Raw genomic sequence first — 22814 nt, forward strand, 5'->3', positions numbered from 1 at the left:
CTTTGTGTAAATTGTGGGCTGCTATCACCCGCAGTAGTCCTTGCACTGAGGTGGATATATGTAATACAGAGATGGTGTTTCTTGCAGGAACTGTAGGACAAATCAGATGCTTATGCCTCAGGAACACCTTAACGATTGACTTGGTTTGGAAAAGTGAGGTGAGACCACATTATTTTCAGTTCCATCAAAGCCCATGCAACCTGGGCCTCTCGAACCAGTCTTTGTGCTTCCCAGAACGGGCCAAGACCTCTCCCACTTCAAAGAACATCCCATTTCAGATTCTACTTTCCCAGCATCTCTCCTCAGTCACACCACTACCAGGTCAGGTCATGGAGGAAAGGGCTTGTTACATTATCAACTCTGTATCTGGAATAGTAGCTTTAAGGGTATCATGTCCTGGTTCATTTTAATCCATGCAGACTACTCAAATTCAGAGTCCTGATGTGTGGTGCAGCTTACATATGTCAGATCACATGATGATCAATGCATATTCCTGCTATTCCAGGGAACACTGTTCTCCCACGTGGGCATCCCTGGTGCCAGGTAAACCAACTCACCCGCCAGCTCTCCAGATCTCTCAGCTGATTGCATTTTGTGTGTGAGTTGGCAGCAGTAGCAATTTTTCATTGCAAAGGTGCGAGACCAGCATGTGTCAGTAGGGGACCACAAAGCCAAAAGAGCTTCATCCTCAGATTGTGAAACCTGACAGTTCCATAAAGTGGTATTTTTGTCGGCTACTTCAATATATCTCCTCACAAAAAAAAAAAAAAAAAAAAAAAAAGACAACTTCTGCAGGAAAATGCCAGATGCCTGGACAGCTGCAAGTGCAGCCATTCATTAATCTTGATATGTCTTGTCCCACTAAGCACTAGGTACAAATGGCTGCAATCCTTAAATTGCTTCATATTCTCTCTATGATATCACAACTGCAGCACTGAATTTAACTTAAACATATTCCCTTTACACCAGACTTGATGAAGAATTAGCTTGGGGTAGCCAGCAGAAACATAGTTTGTGACAAGGAGAAAAAAGCTCTATTTCTATCTCTTCTTGCTGACAAATGAAATAGCACACACTTCATTCAAGCATACACACAGCTGCTCAGTGGCTGGAATTTCTGCAGGGGCTTAGAGACTGGAGGAAATGCAGCCAAAGCACATGTACTGTGTATCAAGGAGAAAAGACAGCAAAAGGATGTTTTAAAATGCTGTGTTTGATCTGTTTCATTCTACTTGCCAGAGAGGCACACAATTCTGAATTTTATATTCACAACTATGTGTGCATATGTACTGAAACTAGCACTAATATTTAATAATTCTTCCTGTAAAAATAGTATAACCATGCATGCAGATCTTCAACAAGCAGCTATCGACAATTTTTGCATCAGCTATTATTCAATGTGCATCTCTAGTGAAACAACTCTGTGAACAGGCAAACAGATTTGTATCTCTGCCTGTTGCTTAGAGCTGATGTGTCAGTCATCAGGTGGGGACAATACCTGGAGAGAGGACAAATATTTAGGCTCAGTAGCAAATACTAACATGAGCCATATAGTCTTGCCTATAGTATCTGAGAGAAACAAATAACAGAAATTAATTACGATGGCTTTACTCATTTTTTTTGCAGGAGAGCTTTCCCTTTGGCAAACAAATATTTTTTAGAGATACAGATACAATTTTTCAAAAAAAAAAAAAGGTGAGAGGGAAAGCCAACAACATGCCAACAAAACAACTGTTCATAAATACTGAAAATAACCTGTTAATTACTCAGCTGCTCTCTTCAGGGCCTCATTCATTCACCAAAGTATACCAAATGGTGCCAGGTGGGATGGCTTTCCCCTTGCTGAAGGAGTTGAGATAAACTCATTGATCCAATGCCACGTTAGGACACAGTCACCTGTTTGGACAACTATGTCTGCAACTGCACCCAAACCTGCAGAGCTTTCTTAAGGCAAACCTCACTATTTTTCCCTTCTAGAAATATCTTAGGAATCAGTTCATACTCCTCCCAAATATCCTTCCTGCTCCTGCCTGCAGTTTTGATTTAGCGCCTGTCTTCAGAAGCCAAAGTGAATCACCCATTTCCTGCCTCCTAATCCTCAACTATCACAAGGCTCTCTGCAAATTTTCTGCTGCTTCCCCAGGTAATTCTGCTTTAGTCTCAGTATAAAAGCTGCAGGAAGAAAGAAAAATGCTGAGCGGGTGGCCCTGCCATAGCCTAACACATACAGAATGGAATCAACCTTGTTCCCTTGTGGCTGTTGTATTTAAATCACAACTAAATAATGAAAGAGCATAAGCTGCAGCCTGAGTTTTCTCATGTAGCTTTTTCTACCCATGGGGGGATTTTTGTGTCTCTACTCTTTGCACCATGGGATCACATCATGCTCATTCGTCCTGCCAATTCTCAGAATACTTCTCACTTTACTTAAGTATCAGTAGTTTTTTGATTTTGTGAGAATCTCAGGTTTCACAGGGGAAAAAAAAAAAAAAAAGTTAATTTTGGCTGCTAATATACCAGAAAGCCAATAAAAGGAACTAATTCTTTGTTTTTAAATAAAATAAATATATAAAGAAAATTTAAAACAACCTCTACTTGAGGCTTAAGTTTTGAGTGTTTGGGATTGGCAGCACAGGACTGACCCAATGCAACTTCATGGTCTGTTTACCCATCCTATTCTCTATACCATCATGCATTTAATAACAGGTGCTCTCCCTTACCCAAGTATTTGTGACAAACAGAACATACCATGCATGCACTACTGCTGCAGAGAAAGCAACTGCCTTCATAAATCTAATTCCAGTCAATGAAGAGCTCGTGTCTGAGAATTACAGAACTGAGTAATCAATAGCCAGGGTCTGCAAGACAGAAGAATATCTTCAGATGGCTTCCTTCAAAGCTGTGCACTGTTTTCTGGATTCTTTTTCAGTATTCTAGTATTATGCTGCTTCCCTAAAGGCTGTGTGGACCAATGCTGTTATCTTGCATAACTGTATCTGGCACTTGACCTGAATATGTTTCTCCTGATTAGGCAGTGACATTCTCATCTGGAAACTCTGCATGTACATTCAAACTGTTGTCTCAGCATAAAGGTGTACCTGGGTTATTCTGAAAACCCAGCTGAATGTTTGCTAGGGTGTACTGTCTGCATCTCAAAAAATTTAGTGATTAGCATGATTTGGAAGCTCTTACCTCCAGATTCTAGAATCTGCTGCAACTTAGACCTCCCAGTTTATGTATTATGAAGTGGTGGGTCTCCATCAAGTGATGGGAGGGACAAACATCCACACTGCAAATAATAATTACAACATCTTTTTCCCTAACTGCCAACCTCAGCAGAGAAATAAAAGAATGATTAACACACAAATAAGAAATAGCCAGTGGTTACTAGCCTTGATTCCTCCAGGTCAAAGATGAAACACAAGCAGGTCTGCAAAAGAGACACCTCTCCTCTGCAGTAAAGAGGAGACCTCACTGCCAAGGTGGAACAATTTACCCCATTTCACAAATACTGAATTTATCTTAACAACCAAATATATTCCCCTTACCTTAATCCATGTTATTTATTTTTCTTATTTACTATCAGAATTGCACAGTCTCAGAACACACATTCTATATGAAAAACAAAACAAAAACTGCAACAGTTGCCTCCTTTCAGAGTGAATAAAGGCAACTCAAAACACAGACAATCCTCTCGTCTCCTCAGTTCCCCTGTGAAAGTAGGACTTTGTATACAGCCCATAAGGAAAAAAACTCACTATCTGGCAGAGCAGAAAAAAAGCTCTGCTCTGCAGGAATACCTGTTCACAAGTTTCAAGAGTAATACTCAGCATCACTTTCCATAGAAAGCACAGGCTAAACATGCATTTAAGATTTTCACTCACTTCCAGGATTCAGAAGAAAACCTGGGGCTCTACCACAACAGATAAACTGTTCATTTCAGTATGACAGAAAACAATGAGATTTCACAGGTGTCCAGGTCTCACTGGTCTTGTTCTAGGGCTGCTCCTAGAGCATGAGATGCAGTGATGGTCTATGCACTGCATGAACCACAATGGTTCAAAGATGTCATGAGGAAGGGCATGCAATGCAAGGCTGAGACTTGTAGCCCTGAGCGTAGCTCTTTATATCTCTAACAGAAATGAAAGTTCCTGTCCTTGAAAAGGAGTCCCCAAGGGCAACAAGGCAACTATGGCTTGGGGAAGGAAAGCAACACAAGCTGTGGTACAAAGAGAACAAAATATAAATATGCTTTCTGCTACCCACTCAGATCTTCTGTCTCCTAAGTAAATGGTAAGGATGCTAAAACCAGTAGCTCAGTGCACAAAAATAACGCTGATTACCTGAAAATGAGATACATGAAAGTAGCACTGTCACTTCAATGGGATGGAGGAAAAACAGAGAAAACTAGAGCAAGCTATTACACTTATGTGGATTACAGAAAAAATTCTGTGGCCATGTAGATGGAGAATTCACTAGAAGTGAAGGATCAGTACGCAAAGATCTACTCTATACTGAGAAATTATCAGAAAACTTGTAGCCAAAAGTGTTAATAGTGTAGGAAGAAGAGTCAATACAGGCAGGAAGTCGGGATTACTTTATTTTTTTTATCTTCAAGAATCCGGTCTTGTTACATTATTGCAAGTCATCAATCTAAAGGGCTTCCTGGATACTGATAGAAAAGTACAGAAATTGGAAAGGCAGTTGGTGACACTATAAACTGCTTACACCCTTCCTGTCCTTTGTTCTGGGCTTGTCCATTCAGGCTCTCTGTCTCCTGTGGACTACTGGAGTTTTCAGATATTAGCATTATTCAGTACAGGATTTCTTCTGCCTTCTTAATCTTCAGCTTGTCTGCCTGGACAAATTTTCTTGTCTTGAGGCAGGTTTCATCTACTTAGATACACTGTAAAACTGAGTCTGTAATGAAAGGGAGATAATTGGCTACATCCTTCCTACACACATTTCTAGAGGCATTTCTAGGGTATGATTTGAGGTTTTTTTCTCTAGGCTTGCTTTTTTTTTTTTCCACTAAAATAGTAACGCAGTGTCATGACTCTAAATGTGTGCCATTCAGATGTCTTGGAGTTTCTCTATTATCTGCATTTATCAATACTAAAAAATCTTTCAAGCCCTAATGCCCTTAAGCATTTTAGTTCCAGAAGTGCCTACCAAAAGGTGAGACAAAAGCAGTCATCTAGTCTGATGAGTCCTCTCATTCTGTCTGGCAGAACACAGTCCTTGCACTGCAATCAAGGAAGTCTGCCTTGGGCAGATCAGTTTGTCCTCATATGGTGGAAATAGCTGATATTTTTTTCAATGGGTTATCAATGATGATTCTCAGTTTACCTGCAAGTTTTTAAATAATTATTTGGCTGTGGATCTGCTTTTCTAATTTGAGTGGATATGACAATTTATTTTCTTCACAGACTGTTCTTTCTACAGTGGTATTACTACATCTGATGGGCATCTGCATTTCAGTAGTTCAATGAACTTCACAGTGGACTGTGCTCTGAATTCAGCTTGCTCTTAGAAGCATATCCTTAGAGAGCATGGGAAGGGCAGGAAGAACCCGTGATGAGTTCTCCCTCCTCTCTTATGAACATGCTTATGCAACACTACAACTACATCAAGGCTTACTCTGCCTGCTATGATGAATTCCAAGCAGTAGTAGCTCATGGTCAGTGGGTTTCTTCTCAACAGCCTTCAATTGCCCGCTACCCATGAAACTGTTCTGTTAATGCAACACAAGCATTTGGTCATGTTCTCCAACCCAGTATTGCTGCTTATCAGTATTGCTGATTATATTGCAGCTGGCAGCACAATCCATCTGAAATGGAATTGGTCATTGATCAAATAAACTGGCTGCACATATGGCAGCTGAATGCCTGGCAGCTCTCTCTGACTAGTGAATCTCCTGAGAATGTCTGGCGCTGCTAAAACTGTATTATCGGTTTCATCTTCACTGTGAGTTTCCACATCACCAGGTCGGTTCTTTTACCTAGTTTTTCTTAGGCTGGAGTATCCAGCCTGAGAGTAAACCTGTTTCCATACACAGTGTAACTGCTTGTCTTTCCCAGCACAGGGAAAAGGTTATAGCCTTAGGTAAGAACACAGAATCCAGGGCTCTGTGTATTTTGGCCTCCATCTATAATACAGGTGTCCACATTTCTGGTAGTCATGATAGGCTGCTCAAATAATAGTGAAAAAAGAACTTGGTGAACATAAGTCACCTGATCTGTTTTAGTTACCTGCTCTAGAAGTGACAAACTAAATGTAACATCATTTCTCTCCACCAGAATTTAGTGGAGCTCATAAGTTTGTGTGGCCAGCAGGGATGCTATCATTTACATGACAGGTGACTAACGTTAAACCAAAAATCCACCCTCTGTTTTTTTCATGATTCTTAGTTTCTTACATGTTGACCTGGTACACTTGACTTGTGTTCATAGCAGTCAGGTGTTGATTCCTCTCCTAAAGACCTGAGCACTTCTCTGATGTTGTGTCTGGGTTATTTACTGATTTTTATTTGTTTAAAGTGGCCCCAAAACCAGATTCACTGACTGATGCAATGTTTATCCACAGCTGAGGCCCTGCATAAGCAATTCAGGGAGCACAAATGGGAGAAATGTTCAGTATTTTTGCAAGTTCACTGCATTGTGGAGGAGCCATGCATGCTGAGCATAGCCTAAGTTGTTGTTATAGGGTAGCTGTAACCCATCTATATCTCATATCTGATTTTGGAAATCAGTGTCTCCAGTGCTGGAGTTCTATGTTCTTCATGTAGATATCTATTCAATATTTCTACTTCATAAACACACGTCAAAAATAATATATTTTAGAAGAATTAATACTGCCAGGGGATTACTATACTTCTCAAACCCCTTATCAAATGCTTCATTGTTTTTGGACATAGTATCTCTTTCATTGTTTGTGTTCTTCTTACTCATATAATGAAAGTCCTTATCTTCCTTTTTTCTTCATTATGTTATGATCAACTCTGCAACAAGATCAGTTCTTGTTTCCTGTTTCTGCAACCATGTTTTTGCAAGGTTGAGTCTCTACAAGCACAACAGTCCTTTGTTCTTAAGGTGCAGTTCCATGCATTTAGACTGTAGTATCCCTACCCCTTTTTGTGCCAGTGTTCTCATCGGCAGCTAATTGAGCTGAAATTTAAGTCTACACAAGCCTTTTCAGGCAGATCAGCTCCCTCAATCAGCTAACTCTATAGTCAGAAACAATACTGATTTGAGAGAAGACTGGAACGTATGGCAAGAACTAAAAGAAAAAGCAAAACCAAAAATCCCGGACTTAGGCTGGTATAAACTGCTATGGAACTACACAAAGCCCATCCATTTAGTCCACACGGCCTCTCTGAAACACAGGCAAGCTCTTCCCTTCTACAAGCCTCCCTATCTTCCCCGCCAGTGGCCTCCATGTTTCTTGGAATACAAGCCGGGCAAGATCAATGAAGTATTCCATTGTCCTGAAGTTGAAAACTAACTCTTTTTAAAAATTAAAATTACTTACAATAAGCCTGCAACACAGGTAGAATTACAGATATCAGGATAGAAATCAGCTTCCTAGTGCTTCCTCCAAACTCCACTTTGTGCAGCCTCTCTCCTCCCTCCATCCTCCACAACCTTGCTTAACCATCACCAAAAAAAGAAAAAGAGGAATAGCAGCAAAAATCTGTCATGCGCATGATATCACTGTGCTTTACAAAGTAGGGATTTTTATTTTGGTTTCCTAGCAACTCTGCAGGCCAACTCGGCAGTGATTTTCTACTGAGCACTTTAACATAGGGTTCTGGAAGCTCTTCTCAAAGAGATACTTTAGAGTCTATAACTGCCTCTTTCTCTCCTTTAATGCACAAGTGGAGTGCACTCTAAGGCTGCCTGGAAGATTAGTATGAAGCAGGAAGAAACACCTACACTTTACTTTTACCTACATTCCATCCTCTGATTATTTTTTACTTCATATGAAGGAACTGCAAGGAGAGCTCTAACTAGTATTTAATTCAAATTAACCCAGGGAAATGAACCAATGGAAAGGAGAATCTGCAGATCAGAGTGAAGTTAACATCAAAGATCTCTATCCAGGGCTGACCTCCCATCATAGCTATGATGGACCTAGACCCAGTTTTTACAACGTCTGTTACAAACACTTGCCATCTGGAAATGGTAAAAAGAGAAACACCAGGCAAGACTAAGGAGGTTTATTGTAAACCTTGATGATGATTAAGCTTTTGAAATTATATCTGACATATAATTTGAAGATTAATAAAAATGCATCAAGAAATAAACACTCATAGCATCAGTATTCATAGCTGGGAATGTATTTTCCACTGAGAAGAGCTACAAAGCTGGTAGAAATGCTCCAAGCTTTCCATCATGCTGTCCAGCCAACACACCTCAGAAAAGATAACAAGTTAACCTGCATGGATTTTGTCTGCATGACTCACTGGCCTTCCTTCTAGGGCTGCCAATTAGTTTCAGTTGTGGCAGTGTTTTCTCTGATGTGGCAAATGGCCTGTGGGGAGCTGGATTAGGATCACAGAATTATTCTGCCTGTCACCTGGAAGTAGTTCACTTTCCCATTAACAGGTCTTCTAGATAGATATAGCTGTAGTTTTAAAGTCTGTACACTGAGATGGATATACTGATTTACAGTGTGAAATAACAGAAACATGCTTTGTTCTGTCTCCAAACGTCACTGCTGAAAATAGTTTTACTATCAAACTGCACCTGCACTCTTCAGAGGGGTAAAGACAGGGACCCAATGTGGACCACAGTGTGTGTGGTCCTTGTGAAACTCTGTAACCTTTCTTGCCCCACAGGAAATAAGCTCAATTAAAAGCAAAATGTGATGTTCATCATGGTGCTTTATTTCTTCCAACTGGAGTGGAGTCTGGGAATAACTGAGGCAGATAATCTGACACTAATGTTATTCATTTATTTTAATTCTTCTGTTTCCAGCTACACGTGTGGGAGACTCCGCTATCTACTTAGCATAAATTTGCTGCAAGATAATAATCTACCAAGAACAAGTAATTTTTTCCATGAAGAGATGACATTATACATGATAACTAAAGAGAATAAATCCCTTGGAAAACCAATGAGTAGTGCAGTGCTAGCACACTCCTTCTGCTGATAGTCTATGCATGCTGCGGTTACAGGTTACTTCTTTGGGCCAGTTTATCCTCTGTATGTGACCGAATATATTTGACTCCAGGCATTTGGAAAGGACACTGCTTACCTTACAGTCTGTCTGCTTATACTGTATGTAATGACAGTGGGAGCAGTTCAAAATGGCATGGTAAACACTGAAGACAAAGTATTCAGTTACTGTAGTTATTAATTATGACCACTTAAACACCACAATAGGCATGCAAGTTAATTTTACCACTAAAATGACAGCCTCTTGCTCCTGAGAGCATACAGGATCATGGAAAACTAATACAGCATGAGACAGTGAAAAACTGAGAGTAGGAGGGAGAAGAATGTAATTTGCAACTGCAGATCCTCAGATGTGTTTTATGTGTAATGTTCCTTGGTAATAAAAGAGCCAGATTGGATTTTGTGTCTTAAAAGCAATGTTGTAAGTTCTGCAGGCAGAGTTTGAAGGAAACCTGGGGGAGGAATTGTTCATTCTGTGTTTTTCAGTATTATGATAATATTTTGATACAGGTTTTGCCATTTTTCACTCACTGCCTTTGTTCAAAACCTCTCTGATTTTATTCTAAGTCTTACAACATTCTGTTTTTCCTTTAAGCTCAGCTACAACATTCAAGTGATTATGCGCAACAGAAATATCAGAAAATTGAATCAAGAGAACTAAAGAAGGTTCAGGACTTTCCTGATTGTTTTTGAACTCAGTCTATGGCTCCTTGGTTTCCAAGTGCCTCCCAATGTATGAAAAGTCTGAATGTGAAAAAACTGCTTGAAATTACTTGAAGATCAGAGCTTGCCTCTTGTAAATACCTAGGTATTTATTTTTAAAGGTTTGAATAACCTAGCTAGTATAAGCAATCCATAGGACCAGGCACTAGGCCAAAGAGGTGTGATTACAAGATAAGAAGGTATAAACTAAGGCAAAATCCCTCCACCAGTTTGAGTAACCACCGGGACAAAAGCAGAAAGGGAAGGGCAGAGGACCTCTCCTGCCATTAATTGTCTAAGTGAGCCTAAGGAGATTAGCTGCACAATTAGGTATTTAATCAGTTACACTCCCAGCCTGGGCAGCAGCCTGTCTTGTGTGTGCTTCAGTATTATATACCTGAGAACTGACCTTTACATGGAGACTGAGCTCCCTTTGCAGCCCCACTCTATACAACAGGATAGCACACACAGCCTGAGAGAGCCTGAGAATCCATCAGCACAGGATTTGCTTTTCAGTCAACAAATCTTATCTGCTTTTGCAATGGCTCCTTTTCTTAACACTCAAAAAACAAGTCATGGAAGGCAGGCACAAACAGAACTGGTCCACTAATAACAGCAAATGAAGCACTTGCTCAATTCCTAGTAACAAACTCAGTCAAAATATAAGCAATTTAATTTCCTCATGTTCAAACCACTACCAGTGAATTCTGTTCTAGCTCCAGCCTCCTTCATAGTGTTTGCTGGGGGGTGAACTGCTGCTGTGAACTCTTTTACTCTGACTGCCTCTTGGTATCTGATCCCGGCGCTGCATGCAGGCTCCTCACAAGGTCCCGCAGGCTGCACCAAGTCTCGCCTGCCTTCTCTGAACCTGTCCTGTCTACCTGTGCAAGTAGAAGCAGCACACTTTATTCCTCAGCATGAACACATAAAAACAATTTCCACAAGACCACAAAGGGTTTGTGGTGTTTTTTTTTCTTCCTAACCAACCCATTAATTTTGCTAGCTGTGTGGGCATGCTAAGAGGGAATGCTTTTAGGGATGAGTGGCTGTAATTATACAAGACAAGAGCAGAGAAGCTGCACTCCAATTCATTCCCTCCACAGCCAGAGCCTTGATTTTCTAAGAATTAAACCCCCACAATGAAGGGGATGCCTTTGTGTGCTATTACTGTTTTACATCTCTCATTACACCCTCTGAGTGCACACAAGTAATGACCAAATGAGTTCAGAGTTTAGCTCTCAAGGTAAATTCAGCATCTCTAGGTCAATGTTACAAAAATAGTCAGAATGTGTGCTGAAAAAATACGCATGGTATTGCAGTATTGCTTTCTCTGTGCAGACCAGTTCTATTCTGGCAGTCCCACCAAAGCAAGAATGCAGCAAAGAGGTCAGGGAGATGCAAAAAAGAGAAAGATAAGGGCCAAGAGGAATGTGAAACAGCCTCTGCCTGCCTCTTTAAAAGCAGGGCTTGTGAGCTGCTAAAGATTTCACATCCCAGGCAAAGGGCCTGTAACCACCACAGTGAAACATGAAGGCTGAAACAATAATCCCATTAGTGTTCAGGAAGCCCTGACCGAACAGGCTCTCTCTGGCTCAGCAGGCTGGAGAGGAGCAGGGAAAGGCAGCCCTGAACAGGCTCACAGCCTCAGCATCACCGTAGAGCACTCTGTGATAAGAATAACTTTAATTTTTCAGCACCTTTGTTTTTTCCTTTCTAAAATAGCATAACGATCATGTCCTTTCCCTTGTGTTCCCAGACTTTGCCTTGCTCATGTAAGTGCTAAGTTCCTTAAGGCAAGGCTTGTCTTTTACTAGTTGTATGGGCTTTGTGTAGTGTCATCTGACCCGAGGGGCACTGCCACACTACAACATTAATAACAGACACTGAAGCAATGCCTGGTTACAAAAATAAACGCATGAAAAATACATTCATGACCCTTGTGTACAGCAAAGTGCTGCGCACAGGCAGACATCCATTAGGGGAAGATGTAATATTACAGATTGGACTGTACTCCCTCAACCTCTTTTTTCCTTCTATCATTTGTAATATAAATACATTCTGGATCAACATTTCTTACAAATGTTTAAAACCTTCTTTATTTTATCCACCTGTTTTCTATGAGATAGTGAATTGCATATTGCAGGAGATAAGAGGGTTGAAATTCCTCTGGGATCACAAATATCATTGGTTGTTTTGACATTTACTTGAATATATTTCCTTTTAAAAAAATCTAAAAAGAATAAATTTAAGCCCATATCCATAGAGAAAGGGAAAAAAAAAAAAAATGCACACAAAATGGAGGCACAACAGGGAGAAAATAAAGCAGCTGTAACCTCATGTGGAAACAATTTGATTACCATCAATTCCCTGAAGTACTGACCAGATAAACACTTATTTAGCTTATAAGTTCTGACAAGATCACAACCCAAGGTAGTACAACTGCGAGTGATTTTTCTGTTTGTTTATTTAAACCTCTGGGAAAATAATAGAGATGGGAATCAAAATCCATATCTTCTGTGTAGCTACAGAATATTACCAGTAGGTATGTAAGACGAACTCACTGGTATTGTTACCAAGATCACAAAGTAGCACATGCCTAGAGCAATGAAAAATCAGACATTATTTTATTTACAAAATAATCTCCTTCCAGATGCCTAGGAACCAATCACATCATCCAGCAAGTCTATTTTTTGGCAAGAAGTGTTGGTCAGTTACAGCATCATTTGGCTTTATGTCTAACTTTGAAATGGTATGTTAATCAGGGTGGGAAACCTGATAAGCCAGCTGGAGTTCTTGGTGTTTGGTTCAAAAGAGTTAACAAACTAGTGGCCTTTACAAATATAACAAAATTAACTAATCAAAATCAGGTACTGTTCAAGAGATGTTACTTTGTTCTTAAAACAAAGAGTAGAGTTACTGACAGCTATCAAATGTGACGCATTTTTTAGGTGCAACTGTAACTTCCATTATGAGGAAGCAAAGAGATTATTATAAGTAAGGATGAATTAAGTAGACAAGGAGTTGTTGTCATTAAACTTTCTTCTAGCAACTAAATATAAAAAACAACCAGCTAGCCAGCAAAACTGCTTGTATAAAATCTCTTACTTTATCACTCCTCAAAATGACAAAGTCTTGAGCTGCAGCAGCTTTTGTCCACATTTTGAGAAGGCCTGCTTCATATTACTCAGTCACAGAAAACCACTAGCCTTTTGCCCCCATTAATCTTATTTGACTCCTGGTTTTGGAATATTTGCAGGTCTCTTGTGTTATTAGTATCTCAGCTGGAGCTGTCAGTCTTACATGAACCTTCAAGAAATCTGCATTGGAACAATCACCCCATGTGGAGACCAGAAGTTGGACATGGTCATCTCCACTTTGGCAAATTCAACAGCTGGCTGCAGTCAGGGACAAATGTGGCCCTAATCTAAATGAAAGGACTGCACATGCACAGGGACTTGACTAAATGATAAGGTACACAAATGCATTCTGCACTGCCTGGGGCTAATGAGAAAGGTTAATTCCTCTCACAAATCTTTGCATCAGGTGGAATCAAGAATTCTCCACAGTATATGAAGACATAAACTCTTCCAGGGCCTTTCTCTTTCATAGTCAAAATGAAAACAAAGTGTTATTCAAATATATTAAGACAAACAGACCACCCAACTTTGAAGTTTCCAGCATTAGACTTTTCCAAATTCTGATGAGTCATTTTTTATCCTTACACTGAATCCTCAAGGCCTAAAGTATCAGATTATTAAATCTCTCATCCATGCCCTCTAATTTAGTTGGTACACTCCACTGAAAAATAACCGCCCCTGTGATAAAGATCACAAATGCTGTTTCAGGTCAGTCATGGGTTTTTTGCAGCTAAGAGGAAAATAACAAAGTAACAGAAAGTAAATTTAACATCAGCCAAATCATGACTGAAGTTTCTGTATAACCTCATCCGTCTTCCCCTCCTTTTTTTTCCCACTCAGCTGAACAGAAATCTAAACTAACATGTTGATTTACCTAGTCCTGACTGCAAATACTGAAAGCCGAAACTGTTGGTTCAAGTATAATTTGCATGTGGTAAAGCAGATGAGTTCCTGGTCAGAACAGTCATCAGCTTTAAAAAAATAATCAGAACGTTAAGCTGCATCTGTCATAAAAATATTTTTTAAAAAATGTTCTTTTGAAAAATCTTTCTGATTTCAAAATGCTTTTCTTCAGCCCAAGCAGAATCTGAAATTCTCAGTCCTCTCCAGCTTCCATGAGGCTGTCATAAATGAGAAGCATTTATCATAGAAAATTCTTAGTTCAGTATGAAATATTGAAAAGCTGATGTGTGGCCAAGCCAGTGATCTACATTTCAGCATCTCTAGAATAACAATACAGAGGGGAGACACAGTGAATAGACCAGGATGAGCAGGAATAGACCAGAGTCATTAGATGAAAGGAATAAACAAGTTTTGAAGAGAAATAGGGGAGAGAGAGGCATAGTGGCCAAACCAGATAGGTAACAGGCAGGAGGTGAAAATGGAGGAAACAGAAGTGGAAAGCTGAAGAGCAGGAAGTACACAGGGAGTATCCTGGGAATAAAGCGTACTGGGAGTAAGGGCAAAACTGAGGACTGTATATCACATTGAAGGTCTCAGAAACTAGGTGGAATTAACTTGAGTATTCAATCACCAAGGTCAAAACACATAGATAAAAGAAAGGGATTTAGCCTTTATGTGGTCCTTGCAGATTATTTCTATTTCAGTATAGTGTCATTGCTCTGCATCTACATGAGAAAGCTGGCATGATTTCCTTCTCTGGACTCTGCTGAGCTGGTAGAGATACTGCAGCTTTAGATAGTGATTTTAGTGTGCTTTATGGGGATGATTTTTTCCACGATTACAAGAGGCAGTGAACCAAACCTCTATGGCGCTTTATTATGTAGGCTTAGAAACCAGTTAAACTGCTTATGACCTTCATTTTGAGGATTTATTAAATCACTGATTTAAAGACTAATTTTCATGAGAAACATGGAAATTGACTGTTCTGTGTTTTCTCTATTTTCTACTTTTAAAATGTTATATATATTATCACAGTGTTTCTTACACGACTTAGGGTATAGTTCTTAGGGCTGGTACATATTAAAAGGCTGGTACCTACATATCAAAAATGTAGGTATTTCTGGTTTTGAAAGCTTGAATTATTAAATTCCAGAGAAAATTTGTTATTAATTAAAATAAATATAGCAGATATAAATGTGCAAAGCTGCATTTTCTAGGTCCTTCCATGTTAAACAGCTGCAGCATTCTGCAACACACCAAGATTCCAGTTTTGTATTCTGGGTCACTAATTAGTTATTACCTTTTATAGCTTTAATCAATGAACTGCTAAAGCTAAGCCAGACCGGTGTTCTCTGCTGTTATTTGTAAATTAACCTTTAACAGTCTCAAAGAAGCAGCACTTTCAGCCCCTTCACATTCTTTGCAGGGACTGCTTGATGAGTCTTAATTAGACCCTTTTTCTGTAGATAGGGAAGGTCATTTGAGGAAGGTGAATAGAAACTCACTGACATTTAAGAAGAAATTGTTCTCCATTTACAACCACAGTGCAAAGCTATATCATGTAAAATATGTTACTACCTCAGGTCTCATAACTCTCAGTTATTCTCTTAGGCCCTTTCTCTTTAAACTGAATTTTTAGAAAAATACTTCAGAGGCCAAGAGCCTTGTGACAGTACTGTGGCTCCCTGTGAGCTTTTACTCGAGCATTATTCCTACTGAATTTCAAGAACAGTGTCTGTTGTGACAGTGAAAGAGTCAATCTGAAAAAAAAAAAAATTAATTTCTTCTGTGCTGATGTTAAATGGACTCAAAGATGCAGACAGATCAAATGATTATTCCACGAAAAGAACAGCTAACTGCAGTGTGGCTTTTACCCACTCTCAGTGTGCCAATCTTCTTTCCAGTGACCTACGCTCAGTAGTCACTTAGAATCTCCAGTGTGCCATTCCCAATTCTATCTGCCTCCTATAGAACTTCTAGAATCCTTTTCCAAATATTTTCCTTTACTAGATCCACTGTGCTCACCTTCCTATTCCAAGATTTTTACTGGTGTCTCCCCTCATGTCCTTAGATTTCTCTGCTCAGATCTCTCCTGCTTACACTAATTCCCTCTCTCTCATCTGGGCCCTTGTCTTGCTGGTCCATTGGAAGAAAGCATCTATTTCTGGCAAAATGTTCTTACTCAAGTAGGGCTTACTTGCCTGACATACAAATCAGTCTGTGAAACACAGAATTGTGTATGCCACAACTTACACTAGATAATTATAATAATTTCTTCTCCTATCAAGGCATTCTTGGAGATTTTATTAAAGTCCACACAAGCATCCCCTTTCCTTTCTTCCCAGCTTTCCCACAGTCATTCCATTCACAACTCTCTACCCCAAACCAGCAGTACAAAACTTACTAGAAAGACTGACTTTACCTTTCAGATAACTTTGCTTGTTTGCCATAGTTATAGTTGCTTCTCATTAATTTTCAGTGTTCATCACTTATTCTACAGCCCATGCCCCATCATTGAACCTCTTCTGTATCCAAGCTGACTGCAGCAAGAACCATCCTCTAAGAGAAATATAAATCTATTCCAGAGCAACTGTAGTTACCAGCATAAACCCAGGAAAGTCTGAGTATATGGACATGGAATATCTCTAGCTAGCGTGCATATGTAAAAAGGTCACAGTTAGGCAGGAGGTAAGGAACAGCAGGAAATACTGAATAAAGAGAGGAAATCTGTGACAGACAAACTTCAGAGGACAAACACTGAAAGAGTCAGGCTTGTGTGATAGGACACAAGGCATATTTGTACAAATGCATATTTGTATAAAGAATTTATATATATATACAAACCTATATGTGTATATATAAAGTGTATCTATACATACATATATAGCACATACAATCTTTTTCAGACCTAGAGCTGATCTCTGGGTTTCTTGGTTATAATATTCCCCTGCCTCTTCAAGTAGCTATGAAACCCACAGCTAACCTGCCTCTCCTGCTTATTTCTCTTAAGGAACAGCAGCCAATATTACTACTGCTGTTTACTTGGCCAGTTCAAAGGATAAACATATGCACCATGAATGTCAAGCATGGAGGACTGCCCATGTTGAGATCAGTAGATTCTCACACCATATAATTGCTTTTTTTTGTAGGAGTGCTTTATAAAACAAGGCTACAACCTCTCTTCTCCAGCTAGTTACCTGGGAAAATGAAACAAATATGAAAGATATACTTAGAAGAACATTACCACTGCAAAATTAGAAGCACAAAATTAGCATATTTTAGGATTGCATTTGCCTGTGCAACCTTAATTTAGTCCCTTGTGCATAATTGTAAGGCTAGACACTGAAAACGTAGCTTCCTTGAAGCCAGCGGGCTATTTGCCATGGACTTCAGAGATGCCAGTATTTCACCCACAGTCTTCACCTGTGTGTTTCCAAATTTCAGATGCAGATTTTTCTATGAGGTCCTTTCCTCTTTTGTTTACAGAGTCGCCTGATGGAAGTATTTTTTTCCCTCTATTTGCAGTGTGTGGCCCAGTGCCTTATTTACTGCACACACATAAAGCCTACATTGACTAGAGGATTTAAAATGCCTCATGGTTGTTTTTCATCACAAAACCTTATCGTTCTCCTGAGTCTTATATGTGCTACGAAAGCATCTTTAAACCGTTTTGTGAAGCACTTGCATTATCAGTTCTGTTTTGAGATTGGAGCCTGGAGCACAAAGTACATATAGATTTGTCTAATGCCTACTAATTCTGAGGTCTGAACTATGCATAGGTCTGACTTACTCAGAATCTTCAATGTTGTATGTTTAGAGCAAAGTTTATGTTCATCTTAGTTTCTACTGTGAGCTCCCACCATTTCTGCAAATCAAGCTCCATTTATTCCAAGTTAGGCATCCAGAAAACAAAGTTCATTCAGATTAGTGGTCACCCATAGAAAGCACAATATAATTGAACAAATCTGTTGAAGGACATAGAGCAGAAACCAGAAATCTGTCTGCAATTCCTGGACTCACTATATAGCATGTGGGGGACAAATGAGATGCCCCAGAGAGCTAAGCCCAATGCTATTCTCTACCCAGAGGGAGTTTGAGCCTTCTTGTCCTACCTCATCTGGCAGTATCCTGACTACAAGTCTACAAACTATTGGACTGGTGCATAAGAAAACGCAAAGACAATTAAAAAATGAGTTGAGATGCACTGTCCTCTGCATGGGTGAAATATGCAATAAAGTCAATGAGTGTTGTCAGTCAAATGAGGACCAGGTTTTGCTTGAGCAACACGTATTTGCTGAAACATCATGTGATGTTTAAGTAGAGCTATGCATTCGGAATTAAGGATTTACTGATTTAACACTTGGCATGTTCATCTTCTTAAAGTGCTCCTATGACATCATCTTTGAATGCTCTCATTGATTAACTCTCTGAATCTGTCTTTGTGAGGCATCTCATCCGTGGCTTTTGTGGATTGTTAAATTAAATGAATGGTTTAGTGACAAACTGATTGGGATTAGTCCATTGACTAAAACAACTGCATGGAGAATGTGTGTACAAACAGGCTTGGAAGTGGTTTCTAGTAATCAGAAGTCAAGATCTGCAGCTGCCACAGTATGCTGATGATAACAGAGATAACAAATAGCTTATCTAGGAGTGTATCTGGACCCAGGTGCACTCCATTCATATGCAAATGATATATCAGGAGCAAATGCATTTGTTGACTCAATTGACCATAAGGAGTTGAATCTCTTCCTAAAAGCATCAATTGTGTATGTTAACCTGATGAAAAATACTACAGGTCTGGAACCTAAACCAGAGAAAGAAAGAAGCATTAAAAGAGATATCTGTGGGAAACTGAAGATAGGATTCTAAAACAGTGGTAGTAAACTACTGAAAATGTGTTGCATGATGACGTACTCAAGCTATGAGAATTAACACAGTCATCAAGACCAACTGAGATATCCCTATGAATCGTTTGTTTGCTATTAAGGACCAGGGATATCTGTAGCTTTTCCTTACAAAGAGTGGAGAAGAATATTACCTGAAACTCACCTGAAAAAAAAAGGAATAATTAATGTTATGTCAGAGTCACTAATCCCTTGGGAGCTGACAAAGACAAATTAGTCTTCACTGTGCAGGAAAAAGTATTCATTTATGAGGAACCAGATTAAAAAATTGCATTTTAAAGTAGCTTTTACTAGCATGGATATTCTGTAATGCAATTTTAACTAGTCACATTTTCCTCTATGGCAGAAAAATTACCTATTGCTGAAGGTATTTCTTACAGTCTGTTTGAGTTCATTACCTAGAAATAAAAACCACAGAGAAACAGTGATCTACAGTGCTCAGTCCAAGGGCCAGAGTAAACAGCCTTGGCACATGGACTCTCCAGCTGCCCAGCTTCACAGGGCCTCCTGCCAGCTTCTCCTCTCATGATGCCTTACAGTTTTGTCCACCCTATGTAGCCACAGACATAGAGAGCAGCGTGCAGGTATGCATTCATTGCACAAATGCCTCATTGCATGGTCATGGAGGGAAAGAGCAATAAGAGCCAAGGGTTAGTGCCACTCCTCAAACAAGATGATGCTCACATTCCCAAAGTGAGTCTGAAATGATAAGACCCAAAAAGAATAGCAGGGAGGAATCCAGATAGTGGAACAGGGCTCTGGGGCCCAAATGCCAGAAGACCTCCTCAGAAGACAGGACCATCCTACTTTTGCATTTACATTCAGGTACTTAGAAATCTGTATTACCAGCAAACAAACATCTGGGTGAGTATCTGCATTCATATTGAACTTGGTATAAGGTAATACAGTAAGTGCTCGGTCAAGGATGATGAGCACAGCTGAAAGCCTGAGGGAACCCCTTGTAAAGGTTAAAGTGTACTTGTGGTGACATTTTCAAATGCAAGATCAACAGCTATGCACCCTTCATAACATGCACAAGCTGTGCCTTCCTACAAAGCCTGCAACAATAGGAAGAGCACATGAAAACCAAGTAATTATAGCCTAGAGGCCCATTATATATTATATTAATTTCCAAATCTGTTTCTGCAGACAACCCTTCTGCAACACCAGTGCAGGTCTTGCTGGGCACCATTAATTCATGGATATGTTGTAACTGTGATTGCAAATCCTGAAGTTGCTCTCCCGCCCTTTATCCAGGTAAAATTCCCACTTAAGCCAGGGGAAAGTTTTGCACCAAAAAGTATTAAATAAAGCATCTCTCACATCTTTTCTGCTGGAGGCTCCACTTCTTGGCCTTTGACCTGCGTCTCTGATATGAGCAACGCTCCTCATTTGAATTTCTAGAGGACTTACAATGCTCGCAGAGCTGTCATACAGGGCTCACAATCCTACGCAGGGTGTACACTAAGTTGACAGCTTAGTTTGAACATGACTGAAACTGCTGATCACAACAGTGACTGGCTCTTCCACTATTCCTCTTATTCCTGCTCTAATATAAGAAGTGAGAACATTTAATTGCCTGCACTGCAGAAGATACAGGTGATTTTTTTTTTTCTTAATAAGGACCTTATGCCAATTCTTATTGACTGCTGTGAAGTTGTCAGTGACTGACTAAATGAAGCTACATTCTAAAATGTGGTTTTGGTCATTTATTTTGACGAGTATATAATAATTCAGTTTCTGTCATCATGTACTAGTGAATGAAAATAGCTAGCAAAAAAAATGGTCTGATTACACAACAGAAAATGAGAAGAGACATCCAAAGAGACTTACTGGGTTTGTAGAAATAACAAAGGGAGAACTGATAAGCTCCTACCCCAGTTTTACTGTTCTTTTGAAATGGAGGGTGAATCAGCTCTAGACACAAATGTTTTGAATCTGAATACACACATCAGAACTGAAGGCCTTCCATTATTCCATTAAACAAACCAATAACCTCCAAAGGCAGGGTGAAAGCTGGAATCAAGGACTCTTATTTCCAGTGCTCATCTGAGAGTGAGTAAAGAAAAAGATGTATTTTATGCTTTATTATTCCACTCTATTTAGATTCCACAGATTAATTTATGAGAACTTCACTCAGAGACACAAAACAGAAGAAAACTAAGATGGAAGCATTAGGAGGTCTACTTCAGTTAACATCAGTTCCTCACATACATTCTGGATTTTCACACCCTTACCTGGAGTAGCACTGGAGACTGTTGGCCACTGTTGATCCAGGCCTCCTGCTCCTCCACGTAGGACTGCTGCCTCCTCCATATGCACAGCACTGAATAAGCATATATCAGAGTTAGATTAGACAATTCCCCTCTGCCCTGGACTTTATAACATTTCCCTTTTTGCTATGCTTCAAAGGTCATAACTGTTTGTTGCTGTGCAACTACTACTATAGTGTTGCATGATGCTAACAAATTCTGCTGGAGCACTGGAGGACCAGCTGTTTTGACTTGCAAATAATATCTTATTTACTAAAACACAGTTGTGGCATAATTTGTAAAACAAACATACCTGCAGAACACTTTGCTTTCATTGACTGGAAGTTGCTAACAAGGAAGTTACACACCTTCTCTGCTGTTATGATGTGTTAACATTAAAGCAAATAATAAAAAGTTGGGGGAGTTAGTTCTGAGCTTCTGTCATTATCCTACTTTAACAGATCCCACCTTCCTGGGTTACTGCATGCTTCTCATGAGCAATTCAGAAAGAGAAATATATTTTCTCAAATGCAGAAACTAACAGCAAGTTTTACAGTGTCACATCGTGAGCATTTGGCCTCGGAAGTACCGATTTGGTTATTAGCCAGCACCTTAGATGGAAGGAAAAGAAAAAATCTGCTACATTTAATATAAAACTGGGCACGTATTTGTGTGCAATTCCTTAGAGAAATAGGATTTTGTGACTGTGTCCCTGTCTCTGATCATCTGCTTCTCGGCTCCCTTCCACACTCCCAGTTGAACTTAATGGGCAGTTTCAAACAAATGTATCAGATGCCAGGGGTCCTACAGACACCAAATTTCTACAGGTTTTATGAAAAATAAGCATTTTATGAAAATCATCACCTGGGCAGGTCACGCAGGCTCAGAATCTGAGATTTCAGGTAAGGACAGGGGCTGCTGATGTAAAAGAACAGAGGAACACATACAATTTCCCAGAAAGGCTTCATTAGCTCCCCTGCTTTTGAGATTAATTGCTTCAAATGAGGTGTGACTTTTCATTAATTGTTCAAGTCACTTCAGGCAAGATTTTGAACTCTATGTAGAAACTAATGTTGATCCACAGGATCACGTTGGGAATACACAAGAGCACACCTGACTCTGAGGACTAGCAGATAAGATGCTCAGGTATCCTCCTTCAGGATCCTGCTCCTCAGACTACTCATTTTGCAGTAAGCAGTCAGGGATTAAAAACAAACAAAAAATAACAGCAGGAAGAAAAAAAAAAAAAAGAAAAAAAAAACAGTTTGCCCAACAGGCCCCAGACTCAAGCTTGCTCTTTCTTTCCTTTCCTTCTGGACCCTGAGGTTTATGTTCCTTTTTACAGCAGAGACAGCTTGCGATGTTAGGCAGAGGGCTTTTAAAGATGTCTAAAGAGATTCAGACACAGCCTCACTTTTCCTCCTTTGAAAATCTGTCTGATATTTTCAAAATGCACTTTAAACTGTATTAATCATCTTGATTACACCGTGTGATTAATGAACCGACTGCAGGAGCAGCATACTTCTATGGTAATGAGAGACAACAAGATGGAAAACACATCAATGCTGCAGACGATCTGTTGAAGCATAGATGATTACAGTGAACTTTAAAGTAAACAAAAAGTGTGTAATCACAGTTAAATAATTCAATAATTGGAGCAATTATGCCTTGACAGTCAATATATAAAAAGGCAGGAGGTCAACACAAAAAAAAGCACGCATCTACAGTAGTAGC

The 22814-nt window shown here is 39.6% G+C and overlaps 1 protein-coding gene across 5 annotated transcripts in view; it reads right to left on the reverse strand.

Moving 5' to 3' along the window:
• The window catches only part of LOC104362792 (protocadherin alpha-C2), a 99522-nt gene that overhangs the window by 14068 nt on the left and 62640 nt on the right, over positions 1 to 22814 (reverse strand). For all 5 annotated transcript variants that reach the window (XM_032988486.2, XM_042789955.1, XM_032988488.2 and 2 more), the window contains exon 3: positions 21066 to 21154. In XM_032988486.2, coding sequence (XP_032844377.2) covers positions 21066 to 21154 — 89 coding nt within the window. The remainder of the gene's footprint in view (positions 1 to 21065; positions 21155 to 22814) is intronic.

This window comes from Tyto alba, unplaced genomic scaffold (assembly GCF_018691265.1).
Source record: "Tyto alba isolate M040663 unplaced genomic scaffold, T.alba_DEE_v4.0 Super-Scaffold_17, whole genome shotgun sequence".
Taxonomy (NCBI): Eukaryota; Metazoa; Chordata; class Aves; order Strigiformes; family Tytonidae; genus Tyto; species Tyto alba.